General features: G+C 34.5%; 1 protein-coding gene across 7 annotated transcripts in view; it reads left to right on the top strand.

Annotated features, from left to right (window-relative positions):
* AK9 (adenylate kinase 9) overlaps window positions 1-24,163 on the top strand; it is a 76,916-nt gene that overhangs the window by 31,776 nt on the left and 20,977 nt on the right. For 5 of the 7 annotated variants that reach the window (XM_054629653.2, XM_077175187.1, XM_077175188.1 and 2 more), the window contains 17 exons: window positions 2,558-2,764; window positions 3,710-3,861; window positions 4,820-5,032; window positions 5,594-5,848; window positions 9,352-9,470; window positions 10,695-10,914; window positions 11,751-11,813; window positions 12,608-12,811; window positions 13,706-13,927; window positions 16,584-16,797; window positions 17,617-17,818; window positions 18,961-19,107; window positions 20,376-20,596; window positions 21,781-21,977; window positions 22,495-22,664; window positions 23,397-23,495; window positions 23,577-23,679. In XM_054629653.2, coding sequence (XP_054485628.2) covers window positions 2,558-2,764; window positions 3,710-3,861; window positions 4,820-5,032; window positions 5,594-5,848; window positions 9,352-9,470; window positions 10,695-10,914; window positions 11,751-11,813; window positions 12,608-12,811; window positions 13,706-13,927; window positions 16,584-16,797; window positions 17,617-17,818; window positions 18,961-19,107; window positions 20,376-20,596; window positions 21,781-21,977; window positions 22,495-22,664; window positions 23,397-23,495; window positions 23,577-23,679 — 3,008 coding nt within the window. Of the gene's footprint in view, window positions 1-2,557; window positions 2,765-3,709; window positions 3,862-4,819; window positions 5,033-5,593; window positions 5,849-9,351; window positions 9,471-10,694; window positions 10,915-11,750; window positions 11,814-12,607; window positions 12,812-13,705; window positions 13,928-16,583; window positions 16,798-17,616; window positions 17,819-18,960; window positions 19,108-20,375; window positions 20,597-21,780; window positions 22,033-22,494; window positions 22,665-23,396; window positions 23,496-23,576; window positions 23,680-24,163 lie in introns of those variants that run through there. The other 2 variants (XM_077175191.1, XM_077175192.1) reach the window with 2 other exon arrangements.

Raw genomic sequence — 24,163 nt, 5'->3', positions numbered from 1 at the left:
CCAGTCCCAGGGGTGTCCTCAGGTCCCTGAGCCAGCACATGAATTGCTACAGAGAGCCCAACTTGCTTCAAACCTGTTAATCAGGGATATAGTTCAGGTCAACGGTGGTATTGAGAGAATAAAAGTTTCAACATCAAAAGTAGAAGAATATAATTATTAAAAGCATGTAAGTAAATGGTGGTATCAAGAGAATAAAGTTTCAATGTCAAATGTAGAAGATTCTAATTATAAAAGGCATACCAGTATTTAGAAATTTAATGTATTTCTAGAGCTACACATTGTGACACAGTTCCTTAATAAGATGCAGACATTGCAGGGCCCAAAACTCCCGCACTACCTCTAAAGTGCCTGATTTCATGTAGGGACAAAAGGGTTGTAGAAATAGGCACAAGTAGCAAACTAGCAAGGGACCAACCTTAGTGGGCCATGAAGGAATTTCAAAATCAGGGGTTTGAGATATGGTCCTTGTTCTGAAGGCACTTGCATATCCCAGCTGCTATTGGCATTTTGAGGTGATGCTTTAGTTGGTAGAATATTACACAAAAATTAGGCAGCATCTTTACTCTGACCATTACATTCCAATCTGTTTCCTGCCAAATCTTACTGGTACCTAATCACTGAAGCCCAGCTACATTATACACTTTTTGCCTTTTGGCTCTAATTTGGAAAATAAATGTGTCATTTGCAAATTTCTTCAACAGTCGACAAGAGAAATGAGAGATACTTGGTTCTGGGAGGAAATATGTTTTCTTAATGAAGAAAATTGTAACAGGGCAATCTAACCCTTCATAAGCCACAAAAATTGTTTGGATTTTTCAGACTGGGACAAATTCAAAATGAATGTTACAGTGCTGCAATTTGACAGAGTGAGCATTGGCCTGCTTAATGCCTGAGAGTGACCATAAGGCATTGGGGTTTTAATGTTTTGAGGTTTTGTATTTTTGAGAAAGTAGTCAAAGCTTTTTACATACAAGGCATTACAAAAGACTTTCATTTTAGTAATACCCCTGCTTTGTTCATGTAGGAAGTTACATAAGGAAGAACAGTAGTAATAGTCCTTTTAATGGAAAAAATGAGTTGAAGTTCATTGGAATAGGCTGATAATATTGTTACTTGTGTCAAATCTGTTCATGCTCTTTCAAACGAAAAATGAGACAGGAACAACAAGAGAAGGGGGAAAATTTTGGCAAAATAGAAAATCATTCCATTCACTGATAAAATTTTTTCTTGTATCTTCATTTCTGGCAAGAAAAAAACACAGCATATGCTGTAAGTCCCAACAAACTTAGAGTAATATCAGATCATTTAACTCACTGCTCTCAACTGCTTTTCTGTCTGTTAGCTGACATCACTTATTAACAGAACACAAAAGAAAAATTACAAGAAAAGAAGACAATCAGAGTTGAAAATTATATAAGTGCAGAGAATGGGAACAGCAGCAACAACACCACATTGCTGCTACCAGTGACAAGGTCTTTATGGTGTCATATAGGCACTTGGGTATCATCTTCTAGCTGAGATAGGACTTGGTCTCAGGACTTTCAGGGTCTAACAGTGTATGAATGGATAGTAATTGCAGCCCTATCTAGCTCCTAATTGGAACCTTTTCTAATGTGTCAATATCAAGTTTTTAATTCCATATCTGTTGTCATTATCAAGTTTTAAATTCCACATCAGCTATCAATATAAAGTTCTTAATTCCATCTGTCTTCTTCAGCAAGAAGTTGTGGTGGAAGGAACTAACCCCTTGTTTATTTGCTCACAGAGTATGACAACACATTTGGTGTGTTTTTGTCATGTTTACAATGTGTATAGTACCTGTGATTTTCTTATTTATATTAATGCATCCTTTCAGTCTTGATCTTCTGTCAGCTTTCTGTGAGAGTTAGGAAACATGAGTGTTTCTGAGTGTTAGGAAACATGCTTGGACTGATCTTAAATGACAGTACAAATTTCTGCATGTTCCTTAAGAGATTAAAGTATTCTCTCTCTCTCTCTTAATTACTAAACAAGTGATTGTATGCAGACATGGCTTCCTTAAAGCCAGAATTTCCTGTGAGAGTTTCCCAGTTCCAGTATTTACAGAGAGAAGTAATGATAATATTTTTGTACTTTATTTTCATTTATTTGTTCATTCAAATTTTTCCCATACTGGCATGAGGCATGACTATATGGAGGGTCTGTCAAAAGCTATTCATCATTGAATCATCATTTTTAGATTAATGTATTCTGTATTGTATTTCTTTGCAGAAAGAGTTATATTTATTTTGAGTGCTAATTTAAATAACCATATGCCAATATCGTTCAGCAATTTGACCTCATTTATTTTCCTGGAGAAGCCTCAGTGTATAGAGTATCAGCATAATTAAACTATGAGTTTACAAAGTGTCTTTGTAAACTACTAATATAATAATTCATAATTATGGGGAGGAAGAAGTATTAAAAAGTATACCACCATATCTGAGCAATATAAAAATATTCCTAAAGAAGAATGATGGTTTTTAAATGTAAAAAATTTTAGAGGAGCATTGCCTATTTTATGTGATTTGATTTTCAGAAATCATGCAACCTGAGTTTGCAGAGGATGGTTTTCCAGATACAGAAGAAATGAAAACAATTAAAATGAAGATTGACCTTTTCATGAATGATTGGGAAAATGTGGAATCAGAAATCAGGACGTCATCTAAAGTTCAGGTGGTTGTTTTAGAGATTGCTGAGCAAACACCAGAAAGTCTGCTTAATCAAACTGTGCAAGTTATGGAAAGTAAGTAATACTGTTTATGTGATTATTATCACTTCAACTACTATGAGGGATTTTGGATAGCTCAAGCAAATTAGGGAGTAGGTTGTACTCAGTTTGATATTGCTAATATGAAGAGGGTCGTACTGTGCTCTCTGAATCAGTTGAAAAGCATAATAGCAGCCTTTCAGACATCTGAGTGGGGGAAATATAACTATAATATGGCTATGCAAATAGGTGCATGATAGCTCGCTAAACATTCTGAAAGCACATTTCCACAGTTATCTATGTATCTATCTATGTATTCTATCTGTGTATGCCAGGATACTGGTTTGAGAAATGGACAGATAGTGAAGGTTCACTAATGTGTAATATTCATTGGGTTAGTGAGACTTTCAGGGTGTGTAATAATCTAACCTAACCACCTGCATAGACTATATTTCAAAACGGAATTTTACATTAATTATTTTAAAATCAATATTTCTTTGGCAAATTACATTTCTTCATTTGTGTGGTCTTGCAGAATTTTGAGCACTGGATAGATAATACTACATTTTTCCTATTATCACTACAAATCAAGTGTTTTATTAACCAAAACATCTATGGCTCTATAATAAAGTGAGAGTTGAGTGATGATTCTTCCCAACAAGTAACAGGGAAAAAAAAACTGTTGCAAAGAGTAATGGTACTATCTGCATGTGTTTGTATAATACTTTTGCAATACAAGTTCCCATTGAAAATACCATTTACTTCAACCAAAATCAACCTGTAGAATTTCCATTTTTGGAGGAGGCAATATACTAATTTCCACATCTGGGGAGAGCATTTTGTTCTGTGAGTAGAAGAAATGCAAGATACAGTTGGCAATATTTTCTTCCATGTATGCACTTACTTTCAAGGATAAAGAGAATATATTCTGATAGCCAAAGGATAACAATTGAAACAGAATAAAAACCCTAATCTTTTCAGAACCTTTTAAATATTATGGCTGGGAATTATCTGATGAAGACTTAGGGGAGGAGGAACAAGATCTGGCTGCTGAAGCGGAAAATGAGGAAGTGGAAGAGGAAGGTGAAGAAGAGGAAGAGGAAGAAGGGGAAGAAGGGGAAGAAGAGGAAGAAGTAAGCATGCCAGTTTTTATCTATTTATGCTTTGATTATAACTCCTTTATTTTGAGTTTGAACATAAGCACGGAGAAGACAGATTTTGCTTGATCCTGTTTTTTTTTTTTTATCCAGTTGAAGCCTTCTTACAGAATAAATATTTATTCTGTAAGAAGGCTTCAACTGGATCAAAAGTATGTACTTTCCCTGCATTTCTGTGTTGTGGCCAATAGTAGTTTTATTACAGCAAGAAGCTCAATTACCGCCATGCTAATAGAGAGAATGACTGTACCTAGTTTTGCCAGATGGCAAGGAGGGGTTTTTATTAAAGAAACAAATATGAACTTTGATTTCTGTCAGCTAACAATGATTCCATGAGCCATCATGTAAACATCAGAAGATGCAGAGTCCCGTTCCATTTCAGCTATTGATAATTTTACACACACCCACTTTAATGAAATTAGAGGTCTAGCTTTGCCTTTCTATTTTAATCCTATATTGGAAGATTCCCATCCCCAAATTTAACAGTACAGGATATCCACAGACTGAGAGAGCAGTATTGATATGTTTTTTAGAAATTAAGTTTACTGAATAAATAATCTGACTTCATAACACCAGCTCTCACTGTATTTTCTGAAGAGGTCTACATTTAAACAGATCAGTTTCAAGAACACAGTAGGAAAAGATTTTATCATAGATACTTCTACCCTAATTTTGGTCCTCAATAGCTAACTATGATATTCATGATATTTTTAATTTAATTATTTTCTCAATAATTCTCTTAGACAATTTGTTTTCTGACTCAGAATCAAAAAAGTGTGCATTTTCATAGACTTACTTTCAGCATGCAAACTGTTTTGAGAATACCATCCTAATTCAATCATCACTTAATGTATTTGGCATTATTTAATCTGATCTCTTTAATCTAAGTAAACTCCTGAATTCTAAGAGTTCTTTAAAAATTTCATCTTTTCAGGATGAAGAAAAAATTAAGCAAAAGAAAAGGCATATGGGAGACACAAAACACTTTTGTCCAGTCAGTCTGAAAGAGAACTTTGTCCTCTACCCTGGACTCCAGGAACATGCAGTTAAATATAAAGAAAAGATTTATTACTTTTCCACTTCCGAGTACAGAGATGAATTTTTGAAGAACCCTGAGGAGTATGTGGCTCACAATGAACCACTACAAGTGAGAATCTTAAAAATTATTTAAAGCAGATAATAGCAGATTAAAATAACTACTTTACATTCCCAGATTGTTTAGATTGGTTTTATGGCTGATTTTTTTCTAAGTAACAATATATTAGGCAAGTCCTTGAAGCAAATTAAACCCATGACTTCCCTAGAGATTTTTAATGTAAATTTGAATTAATGATGCAACTACAGCAGAAAAGAGAGGAAGATTAAAAAGGCTTGCAATAATCTTAAAATATGTTTTAAAAATGACACATGTTGGGGGTTTTGTGTTTTTTTGTAACTTGAAAAAGGGTAAAAGAACAGAAGATTTACCAGACTTGTCTAATTTCATTTCTACCTGCTGATAGTAGGGTCGTAGATTGGTTTGGTGTTTCCAGAGAGCAGATAGTTTAGCTAGAACAGCAACAGAAAATCTGGGATCATTAAAATACAAAAGTGTATAACTGGTTTTGATGGATTCTTTAATAATGATATTTTTGAAGTGAAAAACAGTAGAGGGTGGGTGCAGTGTAAACTCCAAAATGTTACTGAATATTCTGGTTTTTTCCTATAGGCTCCTCCATTACGGGTGTGTTTACTTGGGGTTCATGGAGCTGGTAAAACTACTTGTGCACGAGAGATAACAGATAAATTAGGCATTTTCCATATTCAATTTGAAGAATATCTACAGGAATTGATTTTACCCAAAACTAAAAGGAAAGTTGGGCCCTTTTTTGATGAAGATCATGAAGATGACAATAAAATACTAGAGGAACTGGAAGACTTCTCTCAGACCATAACTATAACTGAAACAGAAAAAACCAAACAGGTATTAATAATATTTTATACATTCATACACAAAATAACCATTTTCTGGCCAAAATAGGAATTTCCTATAAAATTGTAACATTATGTTAAATTAAATACTTGATGAAATTTTGAAAAAATATTTCATGACAACATTTTATAAATATCACAAGCAATCCTCAAAACATTTTCAAGAGTTATATACAGATTTTTTCTAAATATTAGAGATAGATGCTAAATGCCTAATGGAAGACCAACTGAGGGGAATAAAAAGGTCAAGGTCAGAATAATAATGGGAAGACATGGTTTCCTTTAAGTGTTTATAATATGCAGATTCAGTCAAGTGCACGTGTTCCAGCTGCACAGGACTTTAAAAATGTTCCCCAGCTGTGCTCTTTGCAGTCTCTTGGAGCAAAAGAATAGAATGCCTCTACCAACCCTTTGATCTGATCATCCCTCATAAAAAAATCAGAAATATTCATCATTAGTAACAGGGTAAGCTAGTATTTTTTTAATGCAATAGGTTTCTTAACTTGGATTTTAGTGTTTCATTGCCTATTGGCAGCAGTTTCAAACCAGAAAAATAAAGCAACTCTTGGGTAGCATAAAATATGCCTTGTAGCTTAGCTGAAAAACTGTTTCAAATAGCTATATGTTCATGATACTAGTAGAATAATTAATGAATTATAATTTTCAGAAAATTAGTGCTTTTTCTTAATCAGATTGACTACTGGCTTAAAATCCTTCTCAATGCACATTCTAAACTGTATCTCTTACAGGATACAATTTCTCTGAAGGAGAAATTTTTACATAACTGTTTATTGGGGAGAGTATTTTCTTTTATTAGGCAGCGATCTGTTGGGAGAAAAGATCCACAAAGTTTTAATGCAAATATATTCTTTAGATAGCAATGGATATAATAAAAGCCATTCATTATGTGGGGAAGTCTCACCACAGGTACACAGCAAATGAATCTTTCAAAAAAGTGTAGTAAAAAACTGAAAATCTATCTCTCACCCAACAGAAATAAGGATTTATCCAACACTCAAAGATTTAGGAACAAATGTGTTTCTGCATCACATTTTAAGAGCCTTTTTTTAGTGTGTGCTCCTGATATCTGCCAAGTTCCCTCAAGTTACTAGTAATCAAAGATCTTCAAACACTTCCTACTACAGGATTTAAGGAAGGAGGCAGGAGAGGCAGCAGGCTACAGAGGAGGAGGCACACAGAAACAACACTCAGGCACGGTATTAGGAAGATGAGCACCCAATGGAAGTGGAAAATAATCAGGGCTCTGAATTTAATTTTATTTGTGCTCTTTTACAGCAGTAAAAAATCTAGAAAATATGAGTCTGACACTGAAATGTGGTCTTTGCAAGTACAGTTTAATCTGTGGCCTGGAGGGTTCTGTGTCTAACAGGAAAGCCTGGGTAAAAAATGGTACTGCTCAAAACCAGAATAGGATCAAATTTGGGATCATTTATGTAAACTGGACATACACAGTCAATGGGTCAATGCAGGTGCTGAAAGAGCTGCCAAAGGTACATTAAAGGCCACTCTACTATCTTGAGAAGTGGAACAGGTAACTTGGAAGGTAGTGTTCTGATGGAATAATACAAGAGCAGGTAATATTGGAAGCAAATGCTTCAGCACAGATAGAGTACAGATCAAAATCATGGATGTCAGAACAAAAATCCAGGTTTTCATTAAAATCAAAGAGGGGGTTTGTTCAAAAAGTCAGTTTCTTTTACATCTTGGTCATCACAGCCAAAAATATGGCAAGTGTTCCTGGCACTGATGGTTGTAGCTGGCTCTCACTCAATTTTTATTTTTTTTTGCATAAATACATGTCTTACACAAAGGCATTTCTGTTATTATTTTTTCCTTGTCATCTTTCTATCTGCTGGGAAGCAATCTTCAACTTAGAATTTTTTTTCCTCATACTTCTTTTAAAGTGCTTGATCTAATGCTGTGACCTAAGCACAGCTCATACAATTTCAGTCCATTTTAGAAACCCATTCATTGGTCCTTGCACAAAACTCTAGAGGATAATTTCCAAGGTTGTAGAGTTCCCAGGCATTTCTCTGAATATGAATGCCACTGGTCTGTCTGACTATCTTATTTTTCACTGACCCTCCAATTCTGCAAGATTTCATTAAATTCCCTTGTATCATTCTCTTGGCATAAGACAGTACAAGTTTATCTGTCAAAGCTTAAGGTCAGCTATAATGTTCAAAGCAAAACCACTAAAGACAAACAAAAATATACCATGCAGTCTGGGAAGTTCAGCAAAAAGATATCATCCTTGTTGTTTTAGTGCCACATCATTGACAGGTCTGGAGGGAAACCTTGTCCTTTCAATCACTGCTCTGTGGGGTGTTCTCTTTTTTCTACCTGCAATATACATCTTGTGCTTCTTCTCTTTTATCTCATACAAGCACCATTCCTACTTCTCTCTAGCAGTGGTGATGTCAGTGATACATTTTTTATGTTTAACTGTTTCCTCCCACTTCACACATTTCTTTCAAGATGCTTCTGTGTTGCAAATCTGGCTACCACTTTGTCTACTTAGGCATCTTCTGTCATACAAACATCTTTAAATATATGTACTGTGTCAGGCACTAGAGAAAATATTATTCATACACACTACATTAGAGCTGTGACTTCCAGCATATTCTCAGGTTCTTTTGGCTACATTATCAGAATAGATGTCAGGCATAGGAATTCTTATTCAGCTGTGGCCTTTTGATATCAGACACAATTTGATTCTTGATATGTTAATTGTGTAAACTAATTATGAAAACTAACTATACCATCTTTTCAATATTTTTACCACAGTCTGTGTCAGGAAGCCATTCTATGAGAAATGCATCCTCAACCATATCAATCTCACAGAGTTATATATTCTGGGAAAAAACCCTAATAGTTTTCCACAATAATTTAGTAGTTTGATTTGGCATTTGAATACTCTGCATTTGACTTGTCATTAATACTACTACTGTTCTATAGAACAATGCTATCTGTCTACTATCTGTTCTTCTGCCTATATTCAATAACCTTATATATCCTTCTTCAACATATTTTTTTTTCATCCATCCAAATATAATAGCTGCTTTCAAAAGTGAAAAAACATTCTGATGTAGTGCAGGTAGTCTTCCAGCATGGGAACATGTATAGCCAAGTGGAAAACTGCTTGTAGGCAATTAGGAGAAACTATGCTCATTTCAGTTTCTATTCCTCTGAACTGAGCATGTGTATAATTAAATACTTAACATTTGGGCTTGATTTTAGGTTTCATTAAAACTCATACAGCTGCAATTGCCCTAATTTTAGGGGATTGCCTAAAATGTATAATGTAGTATGATTCAATGAGTTTGTTTCTGCTAGTTTAAGTCAAATGAAGACAGTACCCTACTTAGCAAAAAACAATGTAGATACTTTTTTCTGGTTTTGGTTGGTTGGTTGATTTTGGTTTTTGGGTTTTTTTCATTTCATCCATTTTTGGTGGATTTTCTTTACATAAAGGAAGTGGAATTAACTGATGAGGAACGGGCAATCAAAGCAAATCTAATGGGTAATAGAGAGCTGCCTCCAGAAGTCCTTGACAAGATTGTTCCTGACTGGTGGAAGAAAGAGCCATTCCGGTAACTGTAATTAAATTCTCTCTTTCTCTAATTAATTTTAGGAAGTATATCATCCATTGTGTCCACAATTGTGAATAACTATCACAGAGATTATTTCAATGCTTTTGTACTTTTTATGAGTAATGACCTACCTGTCAGTCTTGGTTTTGTTGTATTATTTTAATTGATATTTTGACAGTAATATCATGTTTCATATGCTGCACACAGGATTGGATGAAAGTATTGGGCACACCTGAATTGGATTAAATCTTCTAAATAGCTGCATAGTTTTCATGGTCTTACAGGATAGAGATGAAAACAAACTGTTTATATTTTTATGTAATTTTTGTCCTGACTACATATAGGGGACAATGGTTCTCTACAAAGTGTAAAAACAGGGAGATCAGTTCTAGGAAAAAAGGAATGCACCAAGACAAAAAATTACCCAGCATTATGCATAATGTTGTATTATTATATTGTATTAAATTATAGTGTATTATATCACATCACAATGTATTACACCACAAAACTATACTGTGTTGTATTCTTCTTCCCCACAGCATCCAGGGCTATCTTTTCTTTCCTTCACTTCCACTTCTTCTAGCTTCTTTGGTTTTCTGCAATTTTACAATGTGTCCTGTTAAAGCCTAAAGTAATAAATGTGAATATTAGCTTCTTATCAACACAACATTCACCCTTACCTAGCTACTCATCTAATTCAAAATTGTAAGAGCTCCAATAAGCCATAGAGCTTTCCAGGTATAACTGACTTGTTTTTAACATATGCAGGAAGAGAAATATAAATCATGCTCAATGGCCAATTTCTCATCTTATACTACAGAAGAAACATAAATTTTCAGGTACAAGCTTTCTTTGAGAGTTGTTACCAGAAAAGTGTTTGGGGCACCTTCTCTTTTTTGAGACCAGTGCCTAAGATGTATTGGTTTTAGAGTCACACAAGCAAGTCTGAGGACTCGAGTTTTGGGTTTTTAAGTTCTTTAAAAATATTTAAGCATTGCACATTAAAACCTCAGAACAAACTAATTTGTAAGTACACTAATTAAAATACACAACAAAATATCAGTTTTCCATTGTCAAAATAAACTAGCTGAAAGTATTTTTAAAATTTTGCTCCTAATAAATGCATTTAATGTGGGAGGGTTTGTGGGTTTTTCCAAAATAATTACATGTTCATTGTGTTGTACTTCAAACTACAGTGTGTAATAATAAATATTTTCCAATTAGGTCCACAGGCTTTATACTGGATGGCTTCCCCCGTACTTTAGATGAAGCCAGCTATTTGTCAGAACGAGGACTCTGTCCTGATATTGCTATTTATATTCAAGTAGAAGAAGGTGACATTCTTAAACGTCTTTTTCCTTCACGTCTGAAAAAATGGAAAGAAAAACAGCTTAAAAAAAAGGAATATAAAAAGAAGCTGAAGGAACTAAAAGCAAAAATAAGGGTAAGTTTTCAGCCCTATGTTATTTTGTTGTTGTTGTTGTTTCTACAGGAGATGTCTGAACACAGATTCTGAATCTCCCAAAGCTGTGAAGAGCACACAGGTATTGGAGCCAGGAGAAAAAGTGCTGCACATTCCCAGCATTCCTAGGCTTAGTGTAGGAACTCTGTGTCCCATTCTAATGAAGCTGTGCCTACTGTTGAACAGGTTACAAATTGGTTGAGGTAACCTGAAGCCTCTATGCAGACATTTACAACTGGCACATGTAATATTTTCAAGGTTCCTCACTTTGTGTAAAAGTGAGAATTACTTCACATATAATATCAGAAAAAGTCTGAGCATAATTACTACAGAGCAGCTGACACTAAGTTAGGACAACAGAATTCGGGACAAGACTTATACAATACCATTAATATCTCTAAACAGTCAAAGGGGAACACCACACATTTAACACCATACTCAGTCACCCCTTTGCCAAATGGGTGAAAACCACCTATAGAAACCACCTATAAATTTAGAAACTCTGTAGTTTACCAATAAACCTATTACTATATTTTCAGTGGGATATGAATCACAGTCTTTTTTATTCCTCTAATGTCAATCTCAGAAATTGCCGTATTAGTTTTTCAAAAATATGCTTACATGTTCACCTAGTAGAGAGTTATACCTGGTCTGCAACATTTCAAACTCTAGATAGTATTTTTTAACATTAGAACCAACTGGAACAGAATTTCAGGTGGAAAGAAAAGTGTTAATTATAGGTTACATTACCAATTTTCAGAGGGGAGTTTTTATTAGGAAGTATAATCAGTCTTTTTACATCTTTTTTTCACCAACAGAATGAGAAGATTGCCAGAAGAAGAGAAGAACTTTTAGCAGAGCAACAGAAAAAGAAGCAGGAGGTAAGAAAACCTAATAAGACAGTTTTTAAGTAGAAGCATTGACATTCTTACCATAGAATTTTCTAGAGCTTTTAGTCACAGAGTTCAGGACAATGTAGAAAAGTAAAATTATGATAGACTGCCAGAATCTTCAACTTTCAAAAATAATTTTATATTATGTTTGGATTGCTTTAGAAACTATGGATTCATGAAGACTAAAGACTATTTTAAAAGAATTCTCCATATATGCTTCAATTCAGGAAAATATTTATGAATGTGTTTAAAGTATCTCATTTATAAGCACAAGAGTAGCACCACTAATTGAAATTAGGCATGTGCCTTTAAGTACACTGTCAAATCCATGGTTAATCCAGATATAGGACTGTACCAGGATTTCTGCCCAAAGTCAATTACAATATATTTATGAATGCATTAATGTACTACTTGACTGCTCATGATATTCTGTCAGCTACACTTTCATCAAACATGCTTGTTTGTAACAAAGTCCTGTCAAACTACAATACCATGTATGAAAAAACACTCATCAAAACTGCAGTGTAGCTCTTCAGGTTTTTAAAGTACTCTTGGAACTGGTATGATGCTTCACTGTATGCACTATGCAATACTGCTGTATTTTCTTCTGAAATAAGATTCTAGAATTTACTAGATTTTTTGCATATGATAAAGGATATCCCAAAATGAGGTTTAGTTGAATCAATGGCTTTTTTTAATTTAAAAAGAGACAAGAATACCATATGTTCCTTCAAAATATCTGTATCATAGACATGAAACAACAAAATATTTTCTCTTTATAGGCTTTAGCAGATAAGGATAATGACGAAGCTACTGTGGAGGAGGAGGATGAAGATATTGAAGCTATACTTGCAGAAGAGTTTTTAGAAGAAGAAGAAGAGGAAGAACCAGAAGAAGAAGAAAATGAAGAAGATGCTGTTGAGCGCATGCAAAATGAGATTTCAGAGAGGTTTGAATCAGAATTAGAAGGATTACAAAGTGTGCAGGTACTGATACCGCTGCTTATTTTGTTAAAATATATGAGCACATGAAGAAGAATTTCCATATTTATTTTTCACATTTAAAAATTATAGTGCCTAAATAACTGTGCTGCTGTACTCATGATCTAAGTATGTGAACAAGATGAAGACTGTACTGAGAAGGTATAAACTTGAAAGAATATATAATTTATACTACTAATATAGTAGAGGAAAAAAAAAGGAAGCGTTTGGGTAGACCTATTCAATCTTGGTGTCATTTCATTTTTGATAGGTCAGTTGAAACAGGCAACCAACCTAGAGAGTTGTGAATGTATGAGCAGTATTTCAAAATAAGTTTTAAGGCAAAACTCTTATTAGACACCTCTATTTTTTAATGCAGATCCTAGTTGTTGGTGATGAAACCAAATGTAAAGAAAAAATCCAAATCTAATCTCGGTTAAGATACCAGGTGTTTGGCACCATTCCCACACCTAGTGACATAATTTTCTTGAAATCAGTGCAATTGCCTATGGCAAGGTAACCTGATCTAACACCAGATATCTGCAATGCTAATGCCACATCTAAAGCAGTAGGTAGATCAGTAACATTTGTTTATTATCTACAAAGTACTTCACTTCAGAAAGAAGCTAATCACGATTTAAAAGAAGCTCTATCCACTGACTAGAGAGAAGGTTTTCAAAACCAGATAATAAAACAATATTGTAGCAGTGTGGCACCTAATATAGAAGTTTAAACTTCAGTGGGCAGGAAGACTAATTCCCACCAAACTTTGCTGATTTATGTTGACTGAGAACATGCTCAGGAAATCCTTGATAGTTCACAGAAAATCTTGCCATTAGTCTTTATTAAAAATCTGATTGCATTTATGATTCTAATATTTCATTTTGTTTTCTTAACCAGGAAGAACTGGTTGAAAAGTTACAAATACCGCCAGTTGAGATCAATGGAGGACGGAAGCCTCGTGTTGTGTGCTACCAAATATACAAAAAGCTGAAACCCCTAGTGGAAAACCGCAGGAGCATTTTTGAGAAATGTTACCCAATAAGTTTGCCACTTGCACAGAAGATGCTAGTTTACTCATATAAATTACGAAGTTCTTTTGGTCAGTGGGATCCTGTCAAGGTAATGTTCTTAAATGGCTGAAGAATGTGTTCAAGAGTTGACACTCTTTAAAAATGCATTTCACATTAACAAGATGTTATCAGACAGTAGCAACTAATACCAGAAATATTTAATGAAAATTACATTACTGAATCAAAATTACATGGCTGAATATACAGAAAATACAGCAAGCAGTAATAATAAAAGGTGTTGGTCTTTTCAGTATTGCAGCTAATTTAAGGCTGAAAAGCATTTAGTAAAATTTGTTACACTGTCATTGGTGACATGATTAAAGGTGGCATTGAATCAGAAAGAAATGCCTAACTTAACGATACACAAAACACAGGACAACATATAAGGTCTTAAAACCTTACAATAGTAGTGAGAACAAACGGAAAGGATTTAGAATATGAATTTGTAAGAAGCCACACACACAACTGACCACCAAACCTAGTAGTGGCAAAAAATGTTAGATTTACTTAATTCATCAGCAATAATTCTTTCTTGTCAAAATTTAAAATTTTTGAAGAGCAACAAATCTATTTCCATGGTATTTTACTACAGATCTGGAAAATTGAGGTCAGAAAGTACTTATCACTATCCCCAAGGTAGGAAATGAAATGTTCTCAGGTAATTCTTTTGGTTTAATGGTAGAAATAAAAGCTGATTGGATTGTGAGTAAATAAAAATTTCAAAGGAAGATTAATTGAAAAAAAGTCCAGTGAACAACATACAGAAAGCACAAATCCCCTGAAGGAAACATATTTTGGCCTTCATTTTTCTATGCCAATTAATCAAACCATTTTATTCCCTTTTGTATAGTGTCATGTTGAGTTTTCACCTGTTCCAGATCACATTTATCTCTCTTTAACCTTAGGATCAGAATCTTCATTGTTTTCATGGCTGCATCTAATAATCTAGGTACATACTAAAAGAACTAGATATGTCTACATTTACATAATTTCCCACTACTGAACCACAGTTTATGTGTTTAATTGTAATTAATCTCTACACCCTACTCCTTGCACTTCGTTCTGTCAGGTTTCACCAGATTTTTGTATTCCATTTCTCCACTTCATTCCTTTGTTCCATACAGTGCTTTTTACCAACCAAAAAGTACAATTCAGTCAGAAGAAAGAGGTCATAGGAAGTTATTGGGTAAAATAAGAGTGGTGTGCTGACAGTGAAATTGTACAAGCTGATAAAAATGAAAGGGAAATAGGATCACTTTGAGGGCATTTTAGGATAATAATAGAAATTTTAAAATTGATTACAGACTGGAAATTTTGGAGTAGAAAGGCAGATTGAGTATATTCCAGTTACTTTGAGATTAAATTTGGGGGGTAGGGGAAGTAGTTATGCAACTGATTAGATAAGCAGAGAATAAACATTATGAGCTGAGTGAGGAATGGAAGCAGATATGCAGTAGAACAGACTCATGAAATCCCATAAATTGAGAGCAAGCACCCTGAAATGACTTGATCCAGGAATAGGAACCTACAGGTATGAGAAGAGTCTGGCAGGACAATGGTACACAGCAGAACAGCCCCAGCTCTAGCAGTAATAACCAGACCAACCTTACTGACTCCTTCAAAGAATAGTAATAGATTTGTGATGTATGATTTTCCTTGACAAGAAGTTGAGTTGGCTCTTCCCCATTATTTGATATGTATGCATGTAACTTCTGTGGTTTTTTCCTTATTGTATTTCAGTTTGCTCAATACAGAGTGAGATTTACTGGACTATTTTTGTCAGGCTGAATGCTGGAGGAAAAAACTTTTTTTTAAAATGCTAATTTTTCCCATCTTCCTTCTTTTGTTGAAGAAAGGTCAATGTTACACATTACTCAGAATTACATTTCTGAGTCCCCTTAGAATAGTAAGGTGAATGCTGCCTGGGCAATTTTTCTACATACTGCTTTTCTATATTTTGTTTTAAAGCATCTTTTATTGACACTTTAAGACAGTTCTTCTAAGAAGGACTGCAACAGGGACATGAGTAAGTTTTTCCATAGAGAAGAGTAGTGCAAGGAATTAATCTGGTATTACTTCAATGACTATTTCTGCCAATTGCATCTCTTACATGTCAATGATCCATCAACACTGCAGACTTTTTAGTGGGCTGTCTGATGTGTTTGAAAAGATTTCATCAGCAGTGCATGTATTTTTCCAATAACTTTTTCAACTTATCTTGTGGTTTTTCACTTGACCATAATGTAACTATTGATATCTTTTTACATTTTCTTCATTTGTATATGACTTCTGGTGAATACAATATTCTCAGTGTATTTTCTGTTGGCAGGCAGGCAGGTGAGTTTAATTCACTGAGGAATAAAATTATTCTTTCTTTGAAAATTAAAAAAAACTATTTTGTTCATCTTTGACTACACTATCTTGACAGACATATAAAGTGTTACGGTACCACCTACTGGAAATAGCAAGTATTCTTTCTGTCTTAAATGTTTCTTTCATCTTTTTGAACAAGAAGTGTAGGTACAGAAGTTTCTCAGATTTGAGCAAAATATTATGTCCATATATGTGAATTTTAGAATGCTTTGATGGTTTGTGTCATATGGTTGGTACTCCTCTATCTGCCTATAAAGCCACTTCTCTGGGATGGAGGAAGAAAAGGCTTTGTCAAACCTAATTAACTGATTCTCATTTTGTATATTACACAGTTAAGCCAAGGAGATGTGATCAAGCCACAGCAAAGGGATGAAAGCACAGTCTTTCCAGTAATCCATCGACAATATATTTATTTCTTTTCAAGTAAAGAAAATAAAGAAACATTTATGACAAATCCCATCAAATATATTTGTCAGCCAAAACCTAAGCAATCTGTGCCAGTAAAGATTGCAATTGTGGGACTTCCAAAGTCTGGAAAGACTACAGGTATGAGCAGTTATCTATTTAAAAAACTCATTTTTTAATGACTGAAGCTGTATCTGTCCTTACTGCTATTAAAAAACATAAACCATTTATATTGCTGGTCTTCCTGCTTTTCTTGCTGGGCACAGATTCTTTTAGTAACATTCTGTGGTGTCTCATTTGACAGTCTGATAGTTATGCATTGTTCATCTGAATTTTATCCCGGATCCTTAAGACGTTAGTGACTTGGACTTGGACTTGTATTTAGAAAAACTGGACTTATGCTATTTATATCCTTTGTATTATTTATTATTATTTTAGAATTGTTTCTTACTTTTTTGAGTCAATATAAGCTAATGTAAAATGGAGAAATAGTCCTAGGATCAAGGATGAAGACCCCAAACTCCCCACTCCCCAGTCTGTTTCGAAATTTCTAGATTAAAAAGTGCCCAAGATTTCCATCCCTCTCCCTTCCCTTTCCTCCTCCATGACTCTGTCAATCCACACGTTTTTGCCTTTTACTGGAGGAGGAGGACATTAATTTTAAACTATAGTTATTGATTAGAATAGGATGTTAGGAAGAAAAGAGACAGGTTCAAATTATTTCATATTTAGGATGAAATTTTAGCATATTTCCCATTTCCTGGATAAATGAGGTAGCTGATGGGCTGTTCTGTAAGAGGAACAGCAATGGAGGCATATTTTCTAACACACTCTGATAATATTGACTATATCTGCTGAGATTTGTTCTAAATTGAATAGTGTTAGTATGTCCTGTGCATATGCCAGATTGTGATGTTACTTACCTTCAAAGTTGTGACTTGAAATGGAAATATTTTGCAGTTGCCCAGAGACTTGCGAGTGTTTATGGGTTCCTGCGCCTGTCCCTAGGAGATGCCATCCGCTTTGTGCTAAACAGCCAGCCAGAGAGCGAGCTGGCACTTAAGGTACAGTCCCACCTTCTCCAAGGACTCACCGTGCCTGATGAATTGGCCATCCAGGCTCTCAATGTGGCTCTGCTAAATCACATGGATAATCCCACTGGGTAAGAGTTTTCTTGGGGTTTTGGGGGTTTCTCCAAGACATGTCAGTCTCTTCGTAGGCATGGATTCCCATGTTACTGCTGTAGAACAATTTCACTAAAACACATCAGTGGTTTCTGCATTAAAAAAAAAATCTGTACAAAAGGAGATTTTTTTTTACAATATCTCTGGGAAATGAGACTGAAGCAGAATTTTCTGCTATTTCCAAGTAACTTTATTTCAGTACATCGAAGTAATATACTTTATGACAGTTACTTTTTTTTCAGTCAATAAGCCAGTATCTTCTACTATCCTTTGAGAAGCTCTATTTGGTCTCTCTTATGCCATCTCCAGAACCAACTTGGACACACCTGATTCTCTTTGATGGAGCAGGCTGTTTCAGTACTCAGGGTTTTTTTTGTTTTCTTAACAACTGAAGTTATTAAGGAGGAACTGAAACCAGTGAGTCTTATCACCTCATTCATAGGTAATCCTAGGCTCTTTCTCCCCCACTGAAACATCTTTGAAACTGGGCAGACTTAAAAAGCTTTATCATCAGTATTTCATGAAATTCAACTTCTCTCCTCAAAAAGGAGAACTGTTAACAGAGAAAGGCAATTCTGCAATAATCTCTGAAAATTATTTGTGCTTGAGATCAGAATTCTTTCAGCTTCTCTTTGATGTTAAATCCTGGAATATTGTTTCAGTATATTTTGTTCCAGTATTTCCTAATATGAAAAACCATTTTTTCTTCAGTATGATTATAAAAATTCTTCAAATACTGTAGTAAATAATTTTACTTACCACTTTAAAAACTGCTCCTCCCAATCCACATGGAGACTTCTCATAGTTAAAATTATGTTTCTGAATGATTGATGTGTCAGAATATTTTTATAAGTCCCAGCCATCCACTTACCTTTTGCCCTTTGTACATTTCCTTTTCTCATTACTATTTCTTCTTCTGCCTACCTGATTTTTTAAATTTGATTGTAAATTCTTAGGAGGGAAGAATGTGCCTGTCAAGTGAGAGCAGTGATAACTGCATGGGTGTAGACTTTTGTCTCTATGGAAAATGTACTAGAAATAGACATAGACTCACTGGTTGATTGGAAACTCACTTAGTGAGTTTCTTCAAAACTATTTTTCTGTTTCTGTTTGCGTGCAGAGTTGTAATGGATGGATATCCTCTAACAAGAGCCCATGTAAATCTCTTGGAATCAACTAGGATAATTCCAGTGAAAATCTTTGAATTAGATATGGAAACAAAGGAAGTGTTCAGAAGAGCGCTGCTGGATAAGGAAAGATCAAACCGGTAGTAATACTCCCTGATACAATTTTTTTATTTTCTACACAATATTGTAGTATCTCTATTTATGTGCCTCAGTGCTATACCCAGAGGTTGTGTCTAACCTGGAGCATAACTCAGCTGTCTCTGAACTCCACGTATGAAAAACATGGGAACCAGTCCCTCTCCTTTCTAATGCTTTGATTTCCATAGAGAGAAATAGTAAGGATGTAAGGTGTTTGGGGCATGCTCTGGCCAGATCCTTCAGTTGCATGCCTGAGATTACAAATGTGCAATGCTGTGCACCCACTGCTTAGTTTAAGTGGTTTAATGCAACGGTACATCAGAAATATTACCACTTCTCTCTGCTGCTGAAATTTATTTTTCATCAATTATTATTATAAAATATATTGATACTTCATCTAATAATCTCTCTTTTAAAAACTTGATCAGAGTTCTTTTAAAACTATGAAACTAATGCATATTTAGTAGTGTATAGAATTCAGGACTTCTAAGCTTTTCAATTCAGTTTGTTCCCTTCTTTGTTCTTCTGAGAAGATAAATACTCTGTTTAAAGAGCCATTGGTTGTTTTTGAGGAAGAACAGTAAGTAGTTTATAAGCAGACAGAGAATGAAAAAGAACAGAACATTCACCTTAAAATTAAATTGTGTAAGAACCTGTTTCTCATTAGAGGAAGTGTTTCTAAGAAGTTCCAGATAGCTTGGAGCATTATTGCATGCCTCTTTCATTTTGTCCTTTTCTTTTTGTATCTTTCTTTTTATCAAGTAATCAGTACAATGTTAAATTGCTTACTAAAAGACTAAAGACAATTTGCATTGCAAAAAAATTAAATCAAAGATGTGTTTTTGAAAGTATTTACTTTAAACTTAATTTTAAATACCAAACTAATTATATTTCATAGGCTTAAGTACAAATCAAGTGTGCAATATTAGGGTGCCATTTAATGGTGTATTTGTAGTGTATCTCAGGTAATATGTGTTGATACATTCCAAATCCTTTGCAAAATAATTATTGTGCTGTATTTGGGACACAAATAGAAAAAGTTTTTTTCTTCATTTTTGAACAGGACTGTCTGATCATAAGTACACTGCTTTTCAATGTAGCTGATAGTATTCTTAAAAAGAAATTTTTATTTCTCAAATATGTTCTACAATGTCAAATAAGCAAAATTTTGTAAAAAGAACTTCCAGTGAATTCTAGAATTTACACCTGAAATTCAATGAAATTATCTAATCCTCAGATTTAAATCACTGTTATTTTTCATTCTCTTTAGACTTCCTTATCCTGAACATGACAGCCCACAGATTTTAGCTATTAAAAATTCCTGCTATAAACAGCACATTGATGATATTAGAACTTACTATATGAAGGAACATCAGAACTGGTGTGTGATTGATGCCAATCATAGCAAATGGAGGGTCTGGAAGACGGTTCTGCAGGAAGTTCAGTTGGTTGTTAAACAAATCCAGATATACCTGGAAAGAAGAAAAGAAGGTAAAAGAATAACAGAGTTTCCCAGAATATTTCTTCCTTTAAAAAGCTGCAGTGTACTATGTACATGACAACTTCAACTTTCTGTGGATGTGGCTAATTCTTGGCCACATATATACCATTAAATTCTTCAATCTCATCTGCAGAGATCTTGAAGAGATCTCTTGAAAAGAGTGAAGGCAAAGCCAACTACAGGGCAGTCTGAGGTCATCCTCCCAAGAACAGGGTAACAGGAGTCTGCTAAAGGAAGTCAGAGTCCTTGGTCCATGGTAGATCTGGCAACACTGGGTGGTAAATCACAAAGAGTACTCCAAAGGTACAAGGGGAACTCTAACTTGCACCTTCACTTTAGTGTTAGTGAAGGAAGAGGAAGGGATAGAGAAGATGTTAATTTAAAATCTAGAAATAAGCTTAAATATGCCATCTGAGTTAATTTCTCTGCTTTGTGAAGAAGACCACTTTATTCTAAAATGGCACAGTTCCCACTTGACTTTTTGTCTGTCAGCACTGGTCAGGATTAAATATGCCTTTTAAACATGTCTGTACTATTTAACTAGAATTCCTCTGAAGGACAAATATACTTCCTTATCTTTATCCACCTTTTGGGTTTAATTTTTACAGCTCTGTGGCTGCACCCATCTTAAAAATTGGAGTCATAATCAAAAATATTAAAATACACTTAACTTTTACACATCAAGCTTGAAAAAGCATGATTTTTAAGTAATTTGGTTTTGAGATGACATTTTATTAAAGATTTTGAATGTATTTCCTCCAGATAGACTGTAGCATCTGCAAGATATGGATGAATAAAAGCGGAGGCTTTCATCACACCTTGTACTCGTTTCCAACAATGTAAAGACATAAAATAATAGTTGAAATGACCCTTAGTAACACAAAGGAGTGAAACAATAAATCATAAAAAAGAACAGACTAATAAGCTGAGCATGCAGAGTATCCCACACCATTAATAATTATTATATTTCTTACATGCTAAAAAATGTTATTAAAATTAATTGGTAAAATTAGTTACAACTTCATTTTATTATCAAATTGCTGCTTTAGTTCTCATTATCTCATATAAATTTCAAATTATTACTTTCTAGACTGTAGTGTTCCTGAGTAGAATTGTTTGATGTTTCTATGTCTCTCATAAATTAAACGATATCATTAATTGCTTTCATTAACAGGAAAAGCAGCCAGCATTGCTGGTTTATGTATCACTCCCCAGGAACTGCAGGGGCAGCTGGGGGAGTGTGGACAGTACTGTCCTGTCAGCCTTGCAGAGAAAGGTGAACTGGTTGACTGCTCTGTAAGCCCCTCACTGGAGTTTGCTGCTGAATTTCAGGGGCGCTATTACAGAATGGCTTCACAGGAAGAACTGGAAGTGCGTATCAAAAAAGCAGGTCAAAAAGGAGGGGATTATGAAAAGAGGGAACATTGTTGCTTAGATTCTTTGATTCCATACAGAAATAGGTAATATGCAACTTGAATTAGACCACTGTTGTTAGCATTCAAGCTTTTGTTCTGCATACTTCTGCTATCAAGTGTCTAGGCAGACAAAATCGAGCACAGGCACCATTAAACTAAAGCTCGTCTTACAAATTGTCACAGACCAAACATTCATTTGAAAACAGTAACTTTCTCCTTTCTTTATCTGTTGTGGAGAGACTGGGTTAGAAAGTGGTTTATGACAGCAGTAGATAGTGATGGATGGTGGGTGAATGGTGACTACTTCAGCTGAGAGATTTTGGAAAAGAAATTACCCAAGAGCAACAGCAATGCCAACACACTGTTGCATTGTAGAAAAATTAGGTATCTAAACTGTGTGAGCCAGTCCTCTGGAGTTTGACTAACAGTCCTATAGTGCTTCTTTCATTATAAAAACTTTTTTTTTCCTGCAGAAATTCTTGAGCAAACCTGAGGTTTATGTATCATCACTGGCATCTCACCCTCTGCCACCCCCACATATGCTACCAAAGAAATTGACTGCAGCAGAAGTGAAGGCCTTATTCCCTGTAAAGCCTGAAATGCAGGGATACTGTCCAGTCACTTACCTAGATGGAAAACAGAGGTATGTCACTAGAGTTTTCATAATCTGAATTACAGAATATGTGTCCTATATTAATGCATTAATGAGGAAATATTTTCAAAGTACTTTTTAATGTTGTTCAGGATTTAGACAGGAAAAGCAATTGCAATTCTCTACATTGTACCCGTGGCTTTGGAAATCAAGATAAAATCACCTTTTAAAACTTACATGGCTACAGGTTCTACAAGAATCTGTGTTGGCTTGGTGTCTTTCATGATGAAGATGGGCAGATATAGTTTGAATTCTCTCTATCTCTATAACCCTTCAAAGGTTAAAAGAAATCTCATAAATCCCTAGTAGATGCAAAACTACTTATTATGATTTTTGTAGAGATCCATAAAGCTCTACCATAAAATGACACAGATTTCCTCAGTGTGCAAGAATTTATGATCAGAGGAGAACCATAATAGCCAATTCTATGTTATCACTTTTTAATCTCCTGAACAAATATGATTGGCATTTTAAATGGAGGAGCTCTAAAGAAGCACTATAGAAGTTCCTTAATAAGCAGATTTTAGGCAGAGACTCTATGAGATTTTTAACCTTGTAACTGTCCATCATGTAGTGGAAACTTAGATGATCCAATTGCTATTTTTTTTGTGGTTGCTACACTTGCTAAATTACCAGAAGGCTAGCAATAGCTCATGAATTTACTCCACACAAATTATGTTTTATGTTTTCTGTGAATGAATTATTCTTGCTCCATCTCTTCAGATATGAAGCTCTGGTGCCTGGCAACATCGAGTATGCAGCAAAATACCAAGACAAGGTATATATTTTTGAAAGTGAAGAAAAACTTCAGAAGTTTATGAGGTAAATACACTAACTGCATCTTAATTTTCAATCATGCCACTGTTCATACATCTTAAAAGTGCTTACTTTATATCTGGTTAGGTTACCAGAGAAGTATGGGAATCTGAAGCTTCCCCATAAACTCCCTCCAAAAAAAGAGCCAATGCTATTAACTACACTTCCTTTGCCTGGATACCTTGAACAGGCCAGTTTTTGTTTTTCTATTTTAAAACATGATTTTGTGATATATAGCATATCCCACTCAGTTGTTGGGGTTTTTTTTGGGTTTTTTTTTGGTTTTTGTTTTGTTTTGTTTTGTTTATTTTTATTTTTAATGCATTTGAGTCTTATATTTATTAATGAGATTATATTAAATTGAAAATGTTTTAGTTATAATTGAGAGTAATTTTTTTAAAGCTTTAAAATAACAGATGTTTGTAGCTTTAATGGAAAAAATACAAGACTGTCAGAGAGGGATAATAAGCTGCAGTATTATAGGATAGATTTTCTGACTTATTTGTTTATCATATCTTGTAAGAGCACATTTTAGTTTGACTTTTAACACCAGCATAGACACAAACTTACTTGGAAAAATTTAAGACTAGTTTGATACACTTTGACACATGAATAAATAAAAAAATGATTCATGGTTACAGCCCTCCCTATTTTATGCTAATTTGTTGTCTTCT

This window comes from Agelaius phoeniceus, chromosome 3, assembly GCF_051311805.1.
Source record: "Agelaius phoeniceus isolate bAgePho1 chromosome 3, bAgePho1.hap1, whole genome shotgun sequence".
In the NCBI taxonomy this organism is placed as follows: Eukaryota; Metazoa; Chordata; class Aves; order Passeriformes; family Icteridae; genus Agelaius; species Agelaius phoeniceus.
The sequence above is the reverse complement of the archived record's forward strand: the minus strand, read 5'-3'. Positions and strand labels throughout refer to the sequence as shown.